The sequence below is a fragment of the Polypterus senegalus genome, chromosome 6 (genome assembly GCF_016835505.1).
Source record: "Polypterus senegalus isolate Bchr_013 chromosome 6, ASM1683550v1, whole genome shotgun sequence".
NCBI lineage: Eukaryota > Metazoa > Chordata > Cladistia > Polypteriformes > Polypteridae > Polypterus > Polypterus senegalus.
The window spans coordinates 166540618-166566252 of record NC_053159.1 but is presented as its reverse complement, the minus strand read 5'-3'; the positions used below and the strand labels follow the sequence as shown (position 1 = coordinate 166566252).

General features: G+C 37.8%; 1 protein-coding gene across 3 annotated transcripts in view; it reads left to right on the top strand.

Annotated features, from left to right (window-relative positions):
• Positions 1–25635, top strand: part of LOC120531779 (potassium voltage-gated channel subfamily H member 7-like) — a 440320-nt gene that overhangs the window by 396003 nt on the left and 18682 nt on the right. For all 3 annotated transcript variants that reach the window (XM_039757502.1, XM_039757501.1, XM_039757500.1), the window contains one exon: positions 10130–10295. In XM_039757502.1, coding sequence (XP_039613436.1) covers positions 10130–10295 — 166 coding nt within the window. The remainder of the gene's footprint in view (positions 1–10129; positions 10296–25635) is intronic.

Here is a 25635-nt window from a genome sequence, read left to right as displayed (position 1 = left end):
CTGGTTTTCTACGCACTGCGTTGACAGTCAGTTCACGTGATTACGTGGAAGGCATGATGATGTCACACGAAAGTCCGCCCCCCCACGTCTTTCCAGCTCATCTCCATTACAGTTAATGGAGAAAAATACCTTCCAGTTATGACCATTAGGCGTAGAATTTCTAAATGAAACCTGCCCAACTTTTGTAAGTAAGCTGTAAGGAATGAGCCTGCCAAATTTCAGCCTTCTACCTACATGGGAAGTTGGAGAATTAGTGAGTGAGTGAGTGAGTGAGTGAGTGAGTGAGTGAGTGAGTGAGTGAGTGAGGGCTTTGCCTTTCATTAGTATAGATATATGTGTGTATATGTATATATATTTGTGTGTGTGTGTGTGTGTATATATATGCCAGCAACACTCATCACAATGACAAAACAATTGCATTGTCAATCATGTTACGTTATTATTTAAAATGCTTCCTTTTCTTTTTCGTTACTTCTTTAACACACTGCTTCTTCGCTGCGAAGCGCGAGTATTTTGCTAGTATATATATATATATATATATATATATACACTGTATATACATGGTTTCCTTTAATTTTTACAACACATATTCTTGATATCTCGCTCTCTATATATAAAATCCAACTTCTGTCTGTCTGTCCGCTTTTCACAACTACTTAATGCATTTAGATCTGTCCTTTTTCTATTATTTGCTTGAACATTCCGGTTGATTGTTATAGTACCATAGTTCGGTTGCGGCACTGATTTATTCACGCGAATTTGAGAGACAGGTTGTGGGCTGAGGGGAGGGGGAGGCAGGACCTCAGAAGTAGGGAGTTGGGCGGGGCCCTCCTCACTCAAGTACCAGCCTCCGTTTGGGGTGCTCTACCTCTCACCACATGTTGGAGTGTACCTTGCCTCTGCTTAACTAGTGATACCTGTTTGTTCAGCAGACATTATCATCTAGAGATTGTTAAGGAGTAAAGTTTGAAGTTTTTGACAGAAAGATCAGAGCTTCGTTTGTTTCAGAGGGTACCACTCATTGGCAGAGATATCATGGCCACATGCTATTTCTCCACATGGGGAACGCTCCCCCATTAAAGCTAAACACGATCAGATACAGTGGCAATGTTTGATGTTGGAACGTACCTACCTTCCACTTTACCAACTTTTTACATTTTTGGCAAAGAGATCACAGCTACATTCTTGCTTCTGATAGCAAAATCAAAAATATTGTATATCAAGAGGACCTCGGCTAAGAAAGCTATCAATATTCATTCTTCTCAATAGAAATTATTACTTTTTGAAACATTTTTTATTGATCTTTAGCAAACTGCAGATGAGCAGCAATGTTTTTTTTGGAGAGCAGTGGCTTTCTCCTTGCAACCCTGCCATGCACACCATTGTTGTTCAGTGTTCTCCTGATGAACACTCATGAACATGAACATTAGCCAATGTGAGAGAGGCCTTCAGTTGCTTAGAAGTTACCCTGGGGTCCTTTGTGACCTTGCTCACTATTACACGCCTTGCTCTTGGAGTGATCTCTGTTGGTCGACCAGTGCTGGGGAGGGTAACAATGGTCTTGAATTTCCTCCATTTGTACACAATCTGTCTGACTGTGGATTGGATTGTGGAGTCCAAACTCTTTAAGATGGTTTTGTAACCTTTTCTAGCCTAAATAGCATCAGCAAGTCTTTTTCTGAGGTCCTCAGAAATCACCTTTGTTCGTGCCATGATACACTTCCACAAATGTGTTGTGAAGATCAGACTTTGATAGATCCCTGTTCTTTAAATAACACAGGGTGCCCACTAACACGTGATTGTCATCCCATTGATTGAGAACACCTGACTCGAATTTCACCTTCAAACTAACTGATCATCCTAGAGGTTCACATACTTTTGCCACTCACAAATATGTAATATTCGATCATTTTCCTCAATAAATAAATGACCAAGTATAATATTTTTGTCTCATTTGTTTAACTGGTTTCTCTTTATCTACTTTTAGGACTTGAGTGAAAATCTGAAGATGTTTTAGGCCATATTTATGCAGAAATACAGAAAACTTTTCACGTTGTCATTATGGGGTGTTGTGTGTAGAATTCTGAGGAAAAAAATTAATTTAATGCATTTTGGAATAATGCTGTAACATAACAAAATGTGGAAAAAGTGATGTGCTGTGAATACTTTCCGGATGCACTGTATCTTGCCCCTGGTGATGGGGGACACAACCATTATAGAAAATGCAGACAGCAGCCTTTGGACCACTGCTGAAGAAGATACAATTGAATCCCATTTGAGATTAAGAAGTAAACGTCCTCTACACAACAAGCTGTACATTTGTAAGATGACATAGTAACAAGGTCATAACAGAAGTAATTGGAAGCAAAAATGACACCACTTCAAAAGAAACAGCCAATCACCTTTCTTTTTGCCATCCCTCCTAGGCCAGAATTTTTCTTTGCACTCCAGTAACAAACAAACAGATATTAGATAGTAGAAAGAAAAATACTAGAAATTTCCAAATCCATGCACCTTTGAAAAGCACATGTTCTGATATTCTGCAACATGCAAGTGAGAGCATGTATGTATTCCTTCAAAATAAACCTTCACAATCATTCATTCATGTTTTATCTTTCACTAGCAATCAACTACAGGACGGTAATGTGACCATATATGGGTTGGAGACGTTGGCACTGACCAGAAAAAAGAAACAGAGTTGGAGGTGGTAGAGTTAAAGATGCTAAGATTTGCATGGATGAACAGGATTATAAATGAGTACATTAGAGAGTCAGCTCAAGTTGGACGGTTGGGAGACAAAGTCAGAGAGGTGAGATTGTATTGGTTTGGACATGTGCAGAGGAAAGATGCTGAGTATATTGAGAGAAGGATGTTAACAATAGAGCTGCCAGGGAAGAGAAAAAGAGGAAGACCTAAGAGGAGGGTTATGGATGTGGTGAGAGAGGACATGCAGGTGATGGGTGTAACAGAGAAAGATGAAGAGGACAGAAAGATATGGAAGAAGATGATCCGCTGTGGCAACCCCTAACAGGAGATGCCGAAAGAAGAAGAAGAAGAAGCTGCATTGCCTGTCAAACACATATAACAGGATAGATTTTAAAATCTATATATATATAACTCACTAAGGGCACGCAAGACAGTGAGCGCAAGCAAGACAGAGCCCCGCCCGCCAACTCTAAGGCCATGAGATACGCTCAACAGAGCAACGCACACCAACTGTACCCGTCCTCCTGAGACAGCCTCAGTCGCTTTCATCTTTGCAAACGTCCACATGCACCTCTGAGCCACATTGACTTTACACCGCACGCAAGACAAAGAGCCACGATCGCCAACTCACACAGCCCCGCCTGCCAACTCTAATTAAGGGCAAGCAAGACAGAGAGCACATGCAAGACAGAGAGCCACGCCTGCCAACTCTAAGACCATGGGATACACACGCATTTAGTGTATAAATGGATATAAATAATTGCATGCAAACGATTCGCTAAAATCTGTTGTATGTAAACGATACTGTTTAAAACGTTATTTTTTTTTCATCAGAAAACCCGGTTTCCATGTCTACCTGTATTAGTTTAAATGGCACTTTTACCACTCACAATAAGACGGATGCACTGACTTATCGTGTCAACTGGGCAACACAGTGAATGTGGCATCTATCTATATATGTCTGTTTTCTGTAGCCTGCTACAGGAAGGTACTCTCTCGACCATTGGCATTGGTTTCGCTCCTTGCTATTTTCGTTATACTGCGACGTGGTTTCCTAAGCCTTTGTTATACTGAATTCCTTTCTCAAAGTTTTCCGTTCCTATTCTTACACCGCCGTATGCTACGCCGGGCTTCGGCTAGTATTTAATATTTTGCATCTCTGTCCCAACATGTACCCTCCTTCTATGTTTTTCTCTGTATTTGCGCGTTTCTGAAACTCTCTGGATCGACGCACATTCTTTCAATCTGTTCTCGGAAACCATAATTCTTGGACTCTGTCATTTTAAGGTACCTTGCTCACCTCCTTGTCCATTTTTTGACTAGACGAGATCCATTTACCCATTGTGAAAACATCATTCCTTTTCTTGTGAACACTTCCCATTTTTGAAGTTGACTCATTAGTGTTTAGTGACCCAATGTTGCTTGGTGAGTTAATCACCAGCTAAACTGACCAATCAGATTACTCAGAGAGACCAGACACATATACACACACAAGCACACAAATGTTTTATTATATAGTAGATTTATTGTTAAGTCAGTTTATTAAGTTTACACCTTTTTTAATCTATATATCAATTTCCTGATCCTATTTGATTCAAATTAAAGGTGACCAGGAGGCAGCATCAGCACTTGGCAGGTATGAATCCAAAATGTGTGCTTTAAGTTCAAATTATTTGCAATCACAAAGTAGTTAGAAAACATACTTCATATTTTATTGTATTTCAATATATACTCTTCATGTATTTTATTGGGATTTCTGTTTTACCCTGTTGTCCACTGAAGGAATGAACACAAAAATGATGAAATACCAGACTTTACAAGTGTTCATATATTCAACCCCTAAGTTAGTAATTGCTGCAGGCAGACTTGGCCCAGATCATAGTATTTCAGGGTATGTTGTTGCTTTTCTCCATCTGGTCACCATAATTTTAGTCTATTCTTCTTGACAACATCTCTCAGACTCCTTCAACTTTGTTGTTAACCTTTGGTGAACTGATAATTTCACCTCCTACCACATATTCTTGATTTGACCAAGTATTAGTAATTTTTAAATATATGTATTGTGGACTTGAACCCGGACACACACAGACGGACATCTTAAGTTCACCACACACGTTTATTTTCAATATTTACAGTGCACACAAACCCCAGTGCCTCCAGCACCGATCCCCCAAAGTCCAGGCCACACAGTCCTTCGTGCCTCTCTCTCCTGGTCCCTTCAGTCCTCTCTCCAGCTCTGTCCACTTCCACCCGACTTCCGCCATCGACTGAAGGGAGGCGGCCCCTTAAATAGGAACCCGGATGGGCTCCAGCTGCTTCCCGGCACTCCTACGCAGACATGCCCCAGTGTGGCGGAAGTGCCGGCTGCGCACCCGGAAGCTGTCCGGGTGTCCCCTGTCGTCTTCCCCCCAGCACTTCCTGGTGTGGCGGAAGTGCTGGGCTCCAGGGATATCCAGGCACCGGGCCACGGGTCCCTACAGGGCTGGGCTTCCAAGCCCTTTACCCGAGGCCCCCAACATAACCAGGGCGGACGCCCCCTCGCAGTCTGGAGGAGGCACAAGCCCTCCTCCGGTCCTCCTGGGCGTCCCGGCCGGATGCCACAGTATGTAAATTGATACATCATCATCGTAGACTCATTGCAACCTACAATCTACTTAAGCATAAATGTCTTCACTCTAGGTTCATTTGTACTTCTGGAGCAGAAAATTACCAAAGTATTAATAAAAAGGATTCCAAATTAAAAAAAAAAATGAAAACTTTTCATATGGCATTTTAAGCAATGGTGATGGGAGTTAGAGGAAGCCTGTTACTATGGAAACAAAGCTAAAAAAACACACAACAGAGTAAAGTGAAAAGCCTCCTCTGCAGTGGCTGAAAATAGAAATTGAAAAATGAAAGTGTTAAATAGAGAATGATGGATCACAGTAAGTTGTTAGACACATAATTATAGGTTATAAATTTATTCTTTAAAGTAACTTTTCATCTGTCTTCTCCCACCTCTCTCTTCACTTTGTCATTCAATGATAAGACTTTACTAAAACGTGCAGCCTGGGTTCAAATTGAAAACTACAGACAATGGCATTCATTTGGTCCAGTGGTGCAGTCAAACATATATATAAGTATATAAAAATGAAGAAGATGATTACAGTTTGAAATTTTCTTCCAAATCTCCTCTTAGGTCGCTTTGGTCTGTTTTTCTGTTATCCACACTGGTGTCTATTTCCTGAAGAAATTATTGTAAAATGCACTTTGACTTGAACTTCACATACTGAAATATAAAACTCACAGTCCTATTTGCCTTTTTAACCACTTTCAGATAATGAAATGACTTAGGATTTCTCTTTCTGTACTCTCTAGCTCTATAAAAAGCCTAGTGCACATCTCAGTAATACCGTTAATATTCCTTTAATAATTACATTTTGATATTTACTGTAGCTCTTTTTATATTTTGTTCAGACTGGAATTCTGCCCTAATCCATATATAGAGATTTAATTTATTACAGTATGTAGAAATCAATCAGGCATGTAGTTAAAGCAGAAACCTTGACAACCTTTAAAATTAATCTGGATGAGATATTCGGACATCTTAGCTGTTAAGGTTTAAGGTTTCTTTATTTAGTCATGTTTACACAAGAAAACATGAAATTTGTCTTCTCAGTTGCATCTAATAACAGAGAGAATGAAATAAAACAGACAAATAGAAACAAGAAAGATTAAGGTAAGGCAGTTAGATAATACATATGTACACCAAAAAAAAAAAGGTTACAGGATATATATCAAAACCTTAATCATTATCTTGCATATTTCTTATCGTAAAGTCGTATGGCACTAGGAAGAAAGGAGTTTCTGGAGCGATTTGTGAGGGTTTTCAAAGCGACTATCCTTCCTGATTTACTGAAGTTTAGTTGTACATGTAATGGGTGTCTGTCATCAGTTGAGATGATTTCCAGTTTCTTTAACATTGCCCTCTGACGCACACTAGTCAAATCATATCACATTTTTGTTTCTTAGTAATTTTTAACCAAATGTCATATTAATATAAAATAGGCAATTGCATAAATTAGTAGCCTAAAATGCTTGTGGTGGCTGAGTAGCTTTTACAGACAGCAAAGTCCAACTCAGGTGATGTATTGATGGTATTGATGGTGATGCTATTGTTAGCTGTGGAGGGTCTGTGCCTAACTGTAGTTAAAATCATTTAAACATAATATTTTTCAAAGAAGTACCCAATGGAAACTTAAAATCTGTGCTGAAATCACAAGGTGAAATTGTTAACTGTTCCTGACCAGCATGGAGAGCAGGTCTGGAGCTTTGCTGATAGATTGTTGTGTCAAAGAAATATTCAATTATTATGTAATGTAAAGATATGTATTTAAAAAATATAAAAAAATACTTTTTAATGACAAAAGAAGTCTAAAAATAAAACCCCAATAACCACCCCAATCAAATTTTATTTCAGTAAATACAATCTACTCTTTTTTAACTATAGTAACAATATCATTCCACTCTGTTACCCACTAAATATCAATTTCAACAGTAAAGTGAAATTACCAAAAAAAATGACCAATACTAGCATAAAATCACAATCAGTACTTCTACATGAAAGGAGAAATGTGACTGACATAAGTTCCCTATCTAGCTATTAATATTAGTAAAAAAAACAATAATTCATAAAATTATCCAAATAACTAAGAATTTGAAAAGGAACTGATTTATTGTATAACAGTAATAACAAAAGTGACACTAATCTTAAAAAATTTAGATTTCATTCTCATGATACACAGAAGCAAAAGTGACTCTTCAGGTGCAGATAACCCGTAACCCCAACTCAGCCTCTGTTATACATTTTGCCGCTGATCAACTCTTTCAGCCGAGCACAAGCTGTAGTTTTACTCCATCCTTGCTATTTGTGGCACAATCAGCCTCAATATGCACCATAGAAACTGTGCACTACAGCACAGCCCTTGTTGCATGCCCTGTGGCTCCAATGTTCTGCTCGCATGTCAACTGAGGTCCCCTTTCTAAATCCTCTGTTTCAGTGCTCTGTACAAGTACATGCTCCCAACCTCCTCCTCCTCCTCCTTACATAATTCCTTTCTTCTTTTGTTAATTTCTGGATACTTTTTTTATCACTTTATTCTTCCATTCACTTCTAGGTAAGAGACTTTTTTTGAACATTTACATTTAACTAATCTCAAGCAGCAAGGAATAAGTGTGCCAAATTTCAACAAAATCAGAAGTAATGCTGCTGATCATTATTGGCCAATTTAAACCTCTAATGACTTGGTGGGTGATGGAAAAATATAGGTTTTGTAATTTGAAATTTCAAAACTTCTACAGCGTATTCTATTTGAGATATCTTAATGAAAATTGAGCTATCACAACAAATTTCAAAGTAATAAGTGTGACAAATTTCAACAAAATCAGTAGTGATGCTGCTGATCATGACTTTAACCTCAAATGACTCGATGGCCGATGGAAAAATATTTTTTTCAGAATCTGCTTTTGTTGATTTTGTGGTAATTTAGTTGAAGTGCTCCTTTTCAAAAGATTTGCATTGTTTGAGAAATCGTACTTGTCATTTTCCGATTTCGCAGGAGAATGAGTTCAGACCATTTCATTTTGTCCTTTAATTAAGAGAAAATTCAAGCAAAATGCCACCTTTTATTGGCTAACTAAAAAGATTACAATATGCAAGCTTTCGAGGCAACTCAGGGCCCTTCTTATGGCTAAAACGGTACAACATCCTTTAATTAAAAAAGAGACTCAGTGTCTGTGTGTGAATGGTGAGTGACCTCGTATTTAGTACAGAATCTCAGAGTTTTCTTTTTTTTTTTTGTTTAATCAGAGTAACACTGCTTAGTAAACAATAAGGTTTGTTAGTGTAACAAACGAATGTGTTGATTTTAGGTGTACACTTGTTAAGCATCTTAGCCTGGTATTTTCTTGATAAACACAAACATTTTATTAGAGTTGTGACTTGTAATTATGACAAGAATTTCCATTGTCTTTCATGGTATGTGTATTATGGATAAATATTTAGTTTATATGTTATTAGTTTAAAAAAGCATGTTTTAAGGTTACTTTATTCATTTTAGTATTTTTATAGTCACAGAACAATAAGCCCATTAAATTTCATTTTGTTCATTAAAAATTAACTAGTAACACCTGTGGCCTGCAGGTGCAAACACTCCTAAAACTGAAGAAAAAGATATAATAATAAAATGACTTATGTTTATATTTTAATGTTGTCAAGTATTTTAATTATTCATGATAGTTTTGTTAATATATGCAAAAGTAAAATCAAAATACTAAAGCAGTAAATGTTATATTAGTAACCGACATCATTTTATATCAAATACTGTATATAAGATAATGTCACCTAAAAAAACAAGTGGCAATTGTTGGAAGCTATTATATAGCACCTTTTCTATCTATCTATCTATCTATCTATCTATCTATCTATCTATCTATCTATCTATCTATCTATCTATCTATCTATCTACTATTTAAGAAAATGTTCTAGAAGGAATCTTTTTGACTATTCTGTTCAACTGGTTGAGACTGCTGCATAATCTTTTTATCTAAAGTATCTACCTGTATGTATGTAAATGACTGTTAATGAGTGCATATGTGTGTACATGGTGTGTGTATTTATTTATTTATATGCACACATATACAAGGCATACACACTTTATTTATTTGAAAGGTATATTTCAGTTCTATACATCTCCATTGATGTCTGGATCTGTCTTATTCAGCTCCACTTATCAGCACTTTAATACTGACATTTTTCAAAGCATTTAATACCTAACCCCTTATTTTTGTCCTTATCACATGTAATCAAATACATTTTTATTTTCATTTCAGATACACAGAGGTAGAAATATTAGCAGTTCATTGTGCTGAGATAGAAACACAGCCTGTTCAAAGTGGATTTTGCAAATGGTGCCTCATGCAGTTTGGATGACTTTTTTGTTTTCCCTCATTTTCAACATCACTGATTCTTTCTGCTATATTTGCAGAGACTCACTAATACACTTAAATGATGACTCAGCCTCATGAGAACAGAACAAGATGTTTTTCAACTGTACACGGGTTGTAAACCATTCCATCAGTAGGCTGAAATTGGGTCCATAAAAATGACAGATCTACTTTATGTGTTAAATTGAGTTTTACATATTATATTATGTCTAATTGAGTTCAGCCTCCTGACAGTTTCTGTTTTTGGTATACTATATTATACAGTATATGCAGTTTTCTTTTCTTATGTCACTATAAAAGTTATCAGAGTCCTTTATCCAAGGCAACCTAAAAGAAATCATTATTCATGCAATGCAAATGAAGAGTAATTTGTTATTCTGTAATCTATTTTCTGATTAACATTCCATCAGCTTGCTTATTTTTTTTTTTCTTTTGGCAGAGCTTAGAGATACAGGATGGGAATGTGAATATCAAAAGGAATGTCCAAATGAATCAGCACAATCAGCCTTATCTCAGATAGCAAGAGGAGCTTCTGAAACAGAAAGTGATATCACATATGGAGAAGTTGAGCAGCGGCTGGACTTGCTACAAGACCAGCTGAACAGGTAATTACATCGACTCCATAGTACCTTATAGGACATACAAATCGAGAAAGGAGGAAAATGAATGTGAAACCTTGTCTCATTCAATCTTTAAATAGCACACTGCATCTTACACAAATAAAGAAATGCATCATTTCTAAAGGAGAAGAGAAAAAAACAAGAAACTAATCAAAAAGCAGTCAGAAGCAGAAACATGATTCAAAATAAATGTCAAGTAAATTGGCAAAAACAGAAGAAATTAGTGTCAGTCTTGGATACTGCTAAAATGTCCCTAGGAGGAAATATTCAAAAGTGAGGATGAAACAAACAAAGAATATTTTTTTTTAAATTCTCCTTTTTCCCTTGACTGCCTCTTTAAAAATGTAAGACTTTTGGAGCCTGTCTTGTGAGCTTAAGAAATATTCTCTTACAGTAAACACTGTAATAAATGTGACTTGCATGGACAGAAACACATACACGAACACATATGACACAGTTTGGGCAGCAATGTGACATGAAGTTAAGCACTGGGCCACACAGTCTACATAGAGGTGTCAAAGCTGTTCTACTGACGGCAGTAGATTACTTGGCACGTAAGTATTTTAAGATGATTGGTCTCACTGGTCACCCTGTGTTCCGACTCCATCACTCTGACAATTGAGCTCTCCTCAAAAGTGGTTTCCTATACAGGGTGGTCCAGATCTAATTATGCAGATCCAAATCATCTGGATGACTTTTTTATACGGGGACGATTCCAGTTTGGCACAAAGACGATTCTTCATGTCGTCAGTTCGCACACTTCTCAATTGTCCGGGATTATTCGGGTGATTTTCTATGTAATAAACTTGATAAGTTATAGTATAATGAAAATTGCATAATTAGATCTGCACCACCCTATAGATAGCAGGTAGTTATGTGACTGCACAGAGCTTTACATTTTTCACTATATGTATACTAGTGAAATACACGGACCTATGGTCCTAAAATAAAGGGCAAATAAAAACCAAGTTAAAAATAAGGAGCTCTTGATACTTCCTATGTTTTCAAAATAGTTACTTCTTTTATTTTCACTTTAAAATATAATGTATTTTATTTCTTCTGGTACCTCATATACAGTATATCAAGTGGAACTTTTGTATTTTGGAACACATTTTTTTTTTTTATTTAAACCTTGACTTAACCGTAATCAACTGGTAGAATCCCAGCCCACCCGTTTATAACTCCATGGGTAACTAATATTCTATACTATTTGAAATTGGAAAAAATGTATTTCTCACTTAGAGGATCTGTTCAAAACCTTTTTAAAATATAGATCTAATTAATGAAATCTTAGAGTAAGCATTTATATCGGGGGAGGACATTCTTTTTCCTTTTTCTTTTTCTTTTTGTAGATCTGTTCATGTTGACTTACTTCTCTTTCTCTCACAGTGGGGGATTAATAATGCTTTGACATGAATGTATGGAATGTTGTTTTCTTCAATTAATACCAATAAAAATAAAAAAATGAAAAAGAAACAGCTTGACATTAATCACATCACTAATTCACCTTTGCTAAGTAGTTGTTTTCCAAGAAACATTTATATAAAGATGCCAAAGCAATGCTTTGATATAGTCGGCAGTTTGAATATTTGATGAGCTCCTCAATTGTCATTGTGTACATTTTTCTGTTTCTTATTCTTGTATTCTGTATCCTGGACTTTGTCTTGCATGCCAATGAGCCATCACATTTGTCTGCTGCTCAGTTGCTTGGTATTCAGGATTAATTCTTACTTCTCTGCATGCTTCAGCATCTTGACTTCTTATTCTTTCTTGACTTGTATCACTTAGTTGCCTTAGACTGTCAAAACTTTGTTTTAGGTTATTTTGAACAAATTAGGCAGACTGGATTGGCAAGCTTGTTAACTTGGATGGCCTTTTCTTCACATACTGTAATTGTTCTAATACTCAGGAAGTCTTTGTTATGCAACCTTAAAATCCCTTCTGGAGTTAGTCACCTCTTGTCCAAGACTGATGCTTAATTCCAGCGTCTGCAGTGGCTATCTAAAACTACAGACCTCATAGCTGGCCTCACCAAACTACATTGCTATCTATTTATCTCTCTGCATTTCCATTCTGGACCATGGTCTCCCCTCACTCAAATGGGAGCTATTTACTGGCACTTGTTGGACTGGAGGGCTTTCACTAGCCTCTTACCACTTCTCCTTGATTGCAGTCTGGGGCTGTCAAATTAGACAAAAAATCAGGTTCAAACGTTATACTTTTTAAATATGAACATTGGAATCAGAATATATTCGAACGTGTATTAAAATTTCTGTTTGCTACAAGTACACTTCCATATGGCCTATGTAAGAACAGCAAGGATGCTTTTTTATATATTTGTTCACTGTTGTTATTATTAATACTTTTAACATTTTTCTTTTGCTCAAGATATGCACATAAAGCATGGAATGTACAGTATATGACTCGTGTACTGTTGTTTAAAAGACATGCAGATCAAATTCCATTACATCGAAGTGCCAGGGATCTAAAAAATATTTTGTTGTAATGAAAATTTCAAAGTAATGAGACTCTGTATTTGTCGCTATAGTGCTTTCTTTAACTTGCGTCCAGGCGTTTGCAATTATTTCAATAGCTTCTTTCACGTTAATTTTCATCTCCTTCTGTCTACAAGTTATGCTGACGAGAAATTTTCTCAGCATTTCTTTGCGATAATACACTTTCAGGGTATGAATGATGCCCAAACTCAATGGCTGAAGCACTGCCATGCAACTGGGAAGGAGGAACTCAACGCAAATATTATTTAAATGTGGTAGCATGCTGTGGGCAGCACAGGTATCAATCAGAAACGGAATCTTACTTTTCATCTTCTTCATATTGTGAGGTTTCTGAACTCTCTTGGGACTACCCCAATGAAATGACACGCCAAAAGTTCATCCCAAAGTGTGATTGCCGCAGCTGTGAAAAAAGCAAATCCTAGCCAATCGTGGTCGTGCTATAAGCGCCTGTCATCAATGGGTGATGCAAGGAACATTATAAATGCAGGGAACAATATTACTTGGCCACAACCCTGCCTGACCACTGTGTCTGTGTATAGGAGAGCGGTTGATCCCGCTACAATAAATAACTGTGATGTTCCTGTTTCAAGCTGAATAAAGCTGGTTTTGCTAAAGTACTGAGACTCTGTGCAAGACAGGGACTCACACGTCACAATATCCTTGTCAAACTGTCACAGCCAGTTTTCCAAAATGTCTTGAGTCATCCAAGTTTGCTGGTTCACTTTATACCTGCAGGGAAGGTATGTAACGCGCTTAAAACACAGAGGATTGGTCAACTTGCCAATGATGAGAGGAATACATTTGTGGCTGCCAGTTGAATTGCAGCAAAACAGAGCTGTCAACCTTTGTTTAGATTTATTTTGCTCCTCGGCATGGATCACACCTTTGAGTGCTAAAGTGTGATGCAGTAGCAGCTGGTAGAAGACTCGAGTCTTATCACCATTGTAGATGTCTTCAGGCTCATAAGCTGAAGAGATTTTCCTGATTTCACTTGCACGCCATTTGTTTGCTTTTTCAATTGGAACTGCAGATTCTTCTCCACAGATTGCTTTGGCTGCAATTCCAAAATGATCCAGAAAGCAAATTAGTCAACTCCAGCTGGCAGTAAAATCTTCATTGCCCGAGGAGATAGACAGTGACTTTGCTTTTTATAGAATGAGTGGCCCACTAATAGGAATGTTTCTTGAGCAAGCATCACTGAACCACATAAAAACTGATTTTTCAACATCTTCAAATGTAGCAGTTCGCATACATTTGTGCTGAAGCCCAAGGTTTGCAACCAGAGATTTTGCTTCTATTTTTGCTCAGTCTTTCAAGAAAGTTGATGGCGAAATTCCGAATTCACTGGCAACATCTTTTTTCTTTCTGAGAACTGCAAAAATTTCAAGTTATTTTCTAATGTGAACAGTTGTCGTTCTTTCATATCTACCATTTCTATAGGAAGGTGACAATGAGTTAAATTCCAATGGATGTTCTTCAAAAGTGTAAAAGCAATAAGCAAAGGGTATCACTGAAAACCACAGAAAGCAACCACAGCAAAAAAATTGTACAAGGAAAATTCAAAGAAAGAGAAAGATTTTCAATGTTTCTGTTCGGGGATCGTTATGCACAACTGAAATGTGACCACAGAACTAACTGCTCTGCGGAAGGTTCATTCTCTTGACTGCTCTGTGATTGATTCATTCAATCATTTCAAGGTCTTTGGGGCACTTTGCTGAAATGAAAGTATATGCTGAATGTATTTCATAGTAACAAGATTTTTATACACTCTAATGTCTGTCTAATGGGGAACATGACGGAACCGTAAAAATGCTTCGTTGTAATGAAAATTTTATTGTAATGATATTCGTTGTAACAGAATTTGACCTATATATGAAAACTGGTGAGGCTTGTGAGAACACAACTCTCAAATGAGGGAATCTTCACACTCAAAAAGTGATGTAATAATCAAAGCGAAAGTTGATCGGTGGCATGTCATGCTGTCTCTTTCTGCCTGTAAGGTGCAGAAACCCAAATGGTCCGTGTTTGCTCAAATGCATTAAATGCATTCATTACACAGTTTTTGTTGTTCCCAGTTTGGCTTCCTTTTGCTTTGAGTCCAGAAGACATATCTATCTAATTTTTATATAAATTGAGGTATTATATAAGTCCTTACATGTCTCACAATTGAAATAACTGAATGTACTAAATAATTATTTTTCTGTCTATCAAGAAAGTACTAAAGGAACTAACAATATGAACACAATTTTAGAATACAAGAATCGTAAGATTACATTTAGTTATGTGCCTGTACGAAGAAAACAAGGCTGGTGAAGGGTAAATAGGGTCTGTGGGACCTGACTTGGAAAACTGGCTTGGCAGATGGTCAAGGGATAATAAATGGGCGTTATGCTCTTGAAGCACTGAGATGGTTCAGGACTTGAGGGAAAGCAAATAAAGTCCCAAAATATCTCCAAAAATGACCACTATAGGGGGAAACTGTCAAACCTGGCTAGTAATAATAACATAGAGTATAACTAAAAAAGATTTATTCTTCACAAAAAAGCTCTGCTTACAAGAAGCTCCATGGATCACAAAAGGCAAAAAGGAACTGCCTGAAGAGGCAAAGGTAGTTCTAGGCAAACAAAATCCCAACACGAAATATAGAGAGTGGTCAAGAACTGACAGGTCAAACAGATCAAGAGAAATTGAAATGAAACACTCACCAAGCTCCCAACTGCATCTGAATGAACCTCAAGGTACTGTGGGATACTCTCCACTTTTATAGGGTTGAGTGATGTACCTTGTGGTGATGGGCAGGTGGTCCGGCCTCTGGGAGCCCCACCCACAAAACACAAGGACAAAGAACATAACATAATACAATATGACATAAAAAAATTAAATAATTAACACTGGTAAAAAAGACTGTGGACAAAATAAGCATAAACCAGCTTTATTTCTACTCCAGCCATGGAGTGGAGCTCTGGCTGAAGCATAACATAAACCCCTCACCAAGGGTGGCTTGCAGACCTCAGTCTGAGTCAAGTGTATGTATCAGTCTCCCGTGGGAACAGCACAAAGAGGAGACATAATCCTTGAATGGCAGATGGGGTGAGAAGGTCAGTTCATGGAGGTCTTGGCAGTTAAGTGAAACAGACGGACAACATTCTGGTGGTCCCAACGGGGCAAATAAACAGACACACCATCTCCTTGTGGTTGCAGCAGGGCAAACAAGAAGGTGCACCACCACCTCTTGGTGCTCAAGGAAGGGCAAGCGAGAAAAGCACATCACCTCCTAGTAGTTATGGCAGAACAAGCGAGAAAGACAGACCACTGCCTGGTAGCCCCAGCTTTGCAAATAAGGAAAGCAGACAACCTCCTCGTAGTTCCAGCTTGGCAAGCAAGTCAGCACCACCTCCTGGTAGGCCCAGCAGGGCAAACGAGAAAGGCATACTACTTCCAGGTGGTCCCCACAGAGCAGGTGAGACAGACAGACCACTTCTTGGTAGTTCCAGCAGGACTGACGATTGGATACTACCCCCGGTGGTCCCAGCAAAGCATCAGAAAGCCAAAGCATACAGTATCTCAACTGGGACAGCTAGGCAACTTAGAGCAGGGCTGTCACAACCAAAATGTTTAAGCTAAGAGGTGAGCTGTTGTTTATAGTACTCACTTCTAATGTTTCTGATCCCTTTGCCTGTAACTCGGATGTGTCCCCTTCTGGAATCATAAGCAACAGATTAAATGTGCCCCTTATTGGGGTCATGTGCAGCAACTCGGGTGTGCCCCCTCCAATATTCTCTGTTATGGAGGGACAGGAACCTTTCATGTGAGCTGTCTGGACTGCTGTCTATTGTTTGCCGGAAGCCTCCATTATCTGTTTGAGGGTATCTTGCAGGAAATCCACAGTTCACCCATAATGGCAAGTATGGATGTTCTCTGATCACCGATGGGATTTCTGTCTTTCTTTGGTCCTTGCATACTGTGTACTGTAACCCTGTGACTTCCATTTGTAAGGGTGGAGGCACTAAAGTGAACTCATAGAGCTTTTGAAGACAAAGGGTGTGCTGAGTGAGAACAGTACTGACAGGGGGTACTAGCACACTACTACTGTTGATGAACCTGGGGATTATTATGCTGGATCAGTAAATTCAATTGTAAGGCAGGGGGAGATGATTGCTTGTTAGGAGAGGTGGTTTTCCAAACAACTACAGCAGTGATTCTCTAAGTGTGATCCCCAGACTACTAGTAGCCCGTGAGTATTTCCCAGGTGGTCCATGGGTGGACCTTGTCATCTTTTTATTACCTAATCAGTAAGAAGTTTCTTCTAAGATACTGACCACAGAGCACCTTGTGTAATGTACATTTGTTGCTGATGATAAAATCTTCTGCTTTACTTGTCTCCTGTTCTAGTTCTGTACTCTGAGCCAGCATTTTAGCACACAGAGTAAAAATACAAGAATTAGCCTTAAACACAGAAAGAGAGTGAGGTGCAGGTTAAGTTTGATTGAGTTCTGTTTGTGCTGCGTTTTCTGTTGTCTTTCCTAGGGCACCCTTCCAAAGGCATAACAGTTGATGTAACATAGGCACTTCAAGTAAATTAATGAGGTAATAGTCAAAATCTATGATGACGAGAGGCAGTTGCCCATAGGTGGTCCTCCATATTTCTGAATTTGGCAAAGTGGTCCTTGGTCCAGAACACACTGCATTGTCATTTGTAGACAGTTTATCATAATCAGAAGCTTGCTGTCACTCAGACTAGCTTAACAAGGCCACCATTACTCTTTGCAAATCAAAATTTTAAATACACTTCAGTTTGCTGATGCTGTTAGAGTTACTTCAGAAATTTTATTGGAATATTCCAGAATGCCAGTAATCACCACAAATGAACATTCAGCTAGGCTTTTGAGGAAGAAAATGTAACTGTCTTGCCATTTTCACACCAAAATGAAAGACTGGCAATTTTAAGCGTGCCCACGCACATCTCCGGCCAATGCCAGCAAAATTCCATTAATATTTCTGCAACTTGGCAGATATTATATGATAACAAATGAGAAATATTCTGTTTAAGTTGAGAACAGCGTTTATATTTTTTAATTTCAAACATCCTTAAACCAGCGAGAACTAATATGATTGCTTTGAAAGTATTTGCTAAGGTACCACATGAGAGGTTGGACATCAAACTAAAAGAAGTGGGAGTTCAGGGTGTTGTATGTGGATGGGTACAAAATTTGCTCAGACACAGGAAGCAGAGGGTATGGTTCAAGGAACATTAACAGAATTGGGTGATGTAAGAGTGATGTTTCTTAGTACTAGGGCTGCTACTATTTTTAATATATATATATAAATGATTTGGATAAGAACAGAAGTATCAAGCTGGTTAAGTTTTCACATAATACTATGCTAAGTGGTTTGGCAGATAATCAACAATCTGTTGAATCATTACAGAGGGACTTGGACAGCACACAGGCATTGGGCAGATCTGTGGCAGATGAGATTTAAACAAAGTAAATGTAAAGTATTACACATCAGAAGTAAAAATGTTAGGTTTGAATATGCAATGCAAGGTCTGAAAATTGAAAGTACACTTTATGAAAAGGATTTAAGATTTGTAGTGGAGTCGACACTATCAACTGCCATACAATGTTCAGAAGCCATTTCGATGGCTAACAGAATGTCAGGTTATATAGCGCCCTGATGTGTGGAGTTCAAGTCCAAGGAGGTTCGCTCAAACTTTATAACGCACTGGTGAGGCCCCATCTGGAATACTGTGTGCAGTTTTGGTCTCAGGGCTACAAAAAGGACATCGCAGTGTGTCGACACTGAATAGCCAACATTTGTTATTAAATCCTATGCTCATATATGAACCTTCATGAAACTGACCAGAAATTCAGCCAAACATGATAATATTCTTGTGCTTTATAAATATGTTTAGTCCTTCATGTGCAGTGAAGTAAGTCTTTTTTTATATTCCCAACCTTAGGCACCAGTGATTCGCTGTAGGAACACTGGCAACTGCATCACCCGATCACAATGTTTCAACTGTCACTAATAAAGGGCAGAATTGAAACTAAACTGACATTTTATTAATACTATAGGGGGCTTTGCCACCTGCTCGCCTCACTCAACAACCCCCCGGCATGCGCAACGCGCCAGCCACTTCACGTCTCTGCTGCTCGCGTATTTAGATTTCACTTTCACTAAACAACAAATCTTTTAGTTCTCATAGATATGCCTCTTCATTATAAAACACTACTTTTCTCTGATGGCAACATGAATTAGATGATCTACAAGTCTCTGATTTAAAGTTTAAATCTGAACAATATTTTCTCTTTTCTCTCTTCTGTTATTTCACAGAGTAATAATTTCCGTTTGTTTGCGCTAATGCGATCTTTACTATCATTTTTTTGAGACTTTCAAATTTTAGTATTTTTATCTCTAACCTGCTCTGCATGTGTATTGCGCCAAAGTTTTTGAATTCTTTACAACATTCTACTTTGTCATCTACTCTTTATCTTTTATTTCTGGTCCCTGGCGTGGTTAAATCTCTTGGCACAAAGTGTTGTCTCCCGGGACATGAAAGTATCTTTCTGAAAAAGTCACATCTCATCCCAGGCTAAAAAGTCTCGTCTCGTCCCAGGATTATTTTATTATAATAGAGAGATGTTTCTTTTACCGGATTGCATGCAGCACACTCTTTTCTGTTTGGCTGTGCAACTGAATGCTGCAAAGTAGCAGCCTACCAGTATGTGTGCTTCTTGTTTTACATCCAGTACTGCTGGGATAATAATTTATGCAGGCGTTTATACTTCTACAGAGTAAGCATTGTGTTAGTTTACTCATTACTTTAAAAAGTAATGCATGTTAAATCTAACACATCACTCTACTGTCCGTTCAGCTCATCAAAATAAATTTAGTGATTTTTAAAATACTGAGACCAACAGTTTGAACCAGGAGAAGGAATAATGCAATCACATGCATATTTGCCTCAGGAAATTGATCTTTGTGGATGCTTCCACTCTTTTTAAAGGGAGTGTACATGACATGTGCAAACTACAACATCCTTAACCGTAACAGTTTACAGGGTTGACTGGGTAGAGACCAATAATCTGGTCTCTCCAGCAAGGATAAGGATTTACAATTGGTTTCTGTGAATAACCAGGTTATTAAAGTGTATGTAAATATACTCAGTGAGTCATTTTACATCTAATTAAGTTGTTTTGTCTTTTTTGTCATTTTCTTCATTCAGAAAAGCACAGCAGTGTGATTTGTACATTTGTAAGGCATTTAAATATATTTGTATTTTTGCTATTGCTTTAAATGCTTAACTCTCCTTTTCCTTTTAGTGTACCCTTTTTATATTTAATTTGCTCACTTGATTGTATCCTAAATGACAGTTAGCATAAGTAGAGCAGACATTTGGGCAAATGACACTAAATGTTGACAGGGTGCAGGTACTTCAATGTCAGGCTCCATTAGCCCATTAGTAAATAATGGATAACCAGAACATCTGGGAAAGCAGAATGAAAACTGTAATGATGATGAGAATCATTAAAAAATAAGTTTAAAAAAATACACTAAAATATACCCATGTAACATATGTAAATACTTGTTACATTTTAATAGAAATTTACCAAACTTAGTTTTGCATTTTCTACATTGATCCCAAAACATAGGGAACTGGAAAATAACAGCATGCTTAATTAGGCTAAGAGTCCAATTAAAACAGAACTTGGATGGAATAAAAATTAACAGACACATAAGTGTCCTGAGGACTGAATTTAACAACCACTGGTTTACACAATATGGGGCTGCACAGTTGCAAAGTGATTAGTGCTGCTGCCTCGTAGATATATAGATAGATAGATTTATATATACTCTATACTTTGTCTGTATATCTAGAGTAAATGAAGTAATAAAATAAATATGAGGGCATCTGGTACAGCGGAGATATCATTAGATAGATAGATAGATAGATAGATAGATAGATAGATAGATAGATAGATAGATAGATAGATAGATTATACTCCATTTGTCTCCAAAGGGATCCGGCATCCTGGTGGAGTCCTGGTAGAGTCTGCTCATTCTCCTCTCACATCTCCAAGCTGGTGCAGATTAGGTGATGGGTGGTTACATATTGATCAGTTGTGAGTGTAAGTATGAGGCTAGTTAATGTGTCCAGTCTGAGTTCCTGCTTTTTCAGCTCGGTCCTGACGGGAAACCCCTGTGACCTTGAAGTGGTTAAATGGGTATGAGGCTGTGATGTTGTACAAATCTGCCAGGTGCTACATCAGGTACATGGATGCAGCCAGAGAGCCAGGAAATGCTACTGGGGCTCTGTACCAACAGCATTATGCCTGCATTATGCCTCACTGTAGCTATGACTACCAAGTCAGAAGTTTTCTTTCTTTTTCATTTTCTTCTTTTTTTTAGTCATTCTGGTGTGTATTTAAACTATAGTGTATATATAAATACATATCTACTCTCTCTATATAAATAGATTAATTAGATTGTGCAATGTTTTCATGCAGCACTCAATTTTTCTTCAAAACCATACATCATATAGTATACATCCATATATTATTTGGATATATATTTTTTTTCATCTTCATTAGAAGAATACAACAATAATACTCTCATGTCAATGCAACCGATTATAATGTGAATACGTCCACAAAAATACATTATATACATCTGCTCTGCTAAGAACAGTATTGGTAGACTTGTATATTAGCAGTCAATAAGCCATGCAGGTGGAGCAATGGTAGTGCGGCTGTCTCACAGTAAGGAGATTGTGAGTTTGTGTCCGGGATGCTCCCTGTATGAAATATTGTTTAAGTTGTTAATTTTTTTTTTTTATTCATTTAACAAAAAATTCCAACGGGCACCGATCATAAGCCACCAATGCAGGGTTTGGGCTGCCATAAGCAGCCAGGTGGGCACACCTCTAGTATTTCTTTCTTTCTTTCTTTCTTTCTTTCTTTCTTTCTTTAAGCAGCTTCTGTAAAAAAAGAAAGTTCCAGTTATTTATTGAAGTCCAGTAAAAAAAACAAAGGTTATCTGAACAAAATCTCGTCTGGCACTTGTTTACGAGAAAATCCTTTTTTTTTTTCATTTTTATTTTATCTTTAGTTTGGTCACTACTGCCAAGTGCTGCTTTATAGCCACAATCAGATTAAGCCATAAAACAGTAAGCCTGACGTATGCACTTTGCAGAAAAAGAGAGCAAGTGAGGGACGGGGAGAAAGAAAAACAAGCTTAGAAATTAATCTCAACCTTCCTATGGGTGCAGAAGCAAGCATTTTCCTAAGTGAGTGCCAGGCTGTTCACATGAGTAAAGCATTGTGCCTCTTATTCCCTAGGTGTGGTCTGTTTGCCATCCTCCTTGTGTTGTTTTTAGCGCTTTCCAGTCTTAGACTGTGTAGCCACTTCTGTGCTGCACATGCCCCTGCTGTCTTGTCAGTCACTTATTATTGAGCACTTTCAAGGTAATTGTTTATTAAATAGTTGAATCACCTCCTTGATCAAGGGAGTGCTAATCACTCTGGCACTCAGGTTTTCCCTCAAGTCCTCAGTCTCCTCCTTTGTCTAGTTATTACCATATTCAGCTATGAACCGAAGAACTGCTATAATGCATGGTATTCCATTTCTGTACCTTTGTTTGCCCCTGCTTACCCCATTAATTAGGTGTTTTGATTATTTTATGTAGCACCTGTTGATGTGATGCTGACCCCCAAGTGCTTTATAGAATCTAACTATATTCTGTCCTTACTGCTTTAATAAAGGGCACCTAAATGGCTATAAAGATCCACAACGAAAATGTCACCAAAGTGTCTCACACAGTTAACAGTAGTAATCTTGAGTAAGTTTTGCTGCAAAGGACAAACATACTAACTAGAATAAATTGATTCTTTGCTTCCAGAATTGACTCTTTGTCTCAACAACCCTTTACTTGAAAAAAACAGGGTCATAAAAAAACATAATCTTGGCATTTGTGTTTTGAAAGGCAAGACTAGAGTCCATTCCTTCCCTTTTGCAGAGCCTAGTGACCTATACAATCTATAGCATTGGCCACTAACACATGAAAAGCCATTTCTCTGGAGTCTTATGGCCAACCTTTTGCTTTTGTCAGGATGTCCTATTATTGCTACAGTACAACTCTTGTTTTTCTCAGTGGCTTAGCCTCTCCTATGTGCTCCACTTAAAGAACAATATGATGCACACACCTGCAGGTGCTAATGAGGTTAATTGGCCCCCAACTGTCTGCATGCTATACATTATAAACCAGAGGGATGCCACTGGGTACTCTAGAGAGAGAGCCTGAGACAATACATCATTGAACGCCTTTCTAGAATCATCATTTATCTCAGCAGTCACAATCCTACTTAATCTAATTCAAGGTCGCAGGTGGCTCTTCCTGACAGGGCTGGGTGCAAGGAAGGAACAAAATCTGGACAGGGCACCACTTCATCACAGGAACTCCTGCCTAGCTCAAATACAGTACTGCACTGTGCTTTGAGAAGCAAATTATGTGAATAAAAAACAAAAACAATTTAGTAAAATAGAGAGGTGTGTATTTAAATGACTTGCGGTTCCCGTTTTGTGCCTATTGCTACTGGAGCAGGTTTTGGCCTTTTGCAAACCCAATATTAGGATGAGCAAGTTCAGGAAATCAATGAATGGAATGATAATACAACAAAAACAAAACACAATAATTGAAATGGAGTTGAATCTTTTCAGTTTAATAGAATACTTCAACAAAAAATGAGATCATAAGTTTCTAATATAAGAAGGGTCTATGATGAACAATGCTGGACAACAACAAACAATATCAGAATGTCTATAAAAAAACTCTCACATTACTCGTGTCACATTAATCCACATGTCAAGACATTCAGTCATATGCTTTCAACATCCATCCATCCATTATCCAACCCACTATAACCTAACTCGAGGGTCACGGGGGCTGCTGAAGCCAATCCCAGCCAACACAGGGCGCAAGGCAGGAAACAAACCCCGGGCAGGGTGCCAGTCCCCCGCAGCGTTTGTAACATTGCCAGCAGATGTATTTTTACTAACATTTTGCTCATATTTGCAGCATTAATATTTGTAGTGCACCATCTATTGGAATGTTTTTGTAATATATGTAGTAATAAAATGCACTTCATTTGTCAGTCCAGCAAATAACACATCACAAACATTTGTAGTAATAAAATGCATTACTAAAATGTTTGGGACATGCCATTAGTTGGAATGACAAATGTAATGCATGTGTCTCTGTCATATGCCATTTGGTATGGGATTCGTAATAGCAGTGTTAATGTTTTTGATTTGCCATCTGTTGGAATGAGAAATGCAATGCATTTTATTACTACGTACAAATGTTTGTGAGACACAATCTGTTGAAATGACAGAGCAAAGCAACTAGACAGATACACAAAGACACAGACACTTATCCTTTTGTTAAAGTGAATTGTTATTCGTTAGTAAACCATTTCCGGCAAAAACTCTTGTAAATGAAATTGCAACATGAACGTGCATTTGAACTGAGGGCTCGACTCGCATTATTACATTTATATACGTAGTGGAGAGCCACAACTGGAGTACCTCACGATTATTATTGTTGAATCATCTCAGATATGTACAAGCCCGAGGCTGGTTCTCTTCCTGGGTTCCAAGACCAATAAATGAGGTGGGCTTTTAATTCCAATGCTCATTCGCATCACAGCACATTCCATTTTCATTCATGAGAGTGTTGTCCAGAAGTGATTATTTTTAACAGTATTTTAGTAGAAATACATGTGTTTGGAATGTTGTGAGCATATGGCTGGATGACTTGGCATGTGGATTATGCAACACGAGTAAAGCAAGTGATGCGAGTGCCTTGTGTTGTAAGTGGTTGGAGTATCGGAGTCTGATCGCAGTGTTCAGTGTAAGTATTTTCATTACCTTTGTACCACCCCAATAACTATGTACATGGAGTTCATGCAATGCAATGCTACTATGGAGGAACACATATTGTGCATAATGAAATTACTGTATGTCATCTTGTCTCATCTTCTCAAACCACTTATCCTGGTGAGGGTCACAACAACAATCATGAGGGTCTTTGTAAACCGACGTTGTCTGACCTCTCAGCCCAAACCTGGTCACTAAGAGAGCACATACTGTACCAGTAGCACAAAGTAGAAGAAGTCATGCTAAGTGTTTTTAAGATGGGCCGAGCATTGCTAATATTCTACTACAAAAATCAAAGGTAATACAATGCAATACACCAGCAAAGTCAAAGATTTAAAACATAAACATATCTCGGTTAATGGTAGTTAATGAAGCCATGTTTATTACCCAGAGAGGATGAAAAATGTCATACTTTTTTTGTGACTCAAGGCTTTGAGTTGAACTTTGTTTTAATTGAAAGAGGAGTGGGAGGGAGAACAGCAATTGACTTCATCAGGATTTTTAATTGTCTCTTAACAATCTTTAAAAACTTCGTTCAGAGCTTCGTCAATAGCTGACTGGACCAGCGCCAAACCAACGCAAAAACACCTCACACAATGTCTGAAGTGTGTGATTTGTTCAGTTTATCCTTGTTATTTATTTATTACTATTTATTTAAAAGTACATATATAATGTAAGGCCATAAAAAACTAAAGCTGCTAAAATCAATTATTTCATTTATCCAGAATCCTAATCATTCCTGCGTCTTATTTATATTTTCATTGTAACAGACTGGCGTCTCAGCCAGTTTTAGACCCTGCTTTCTACTTTGTTGTGTCTGGATAGACTTCTGCAACTCTGTAATGGAATAATCAGGTTTGGTAAAAGAATGA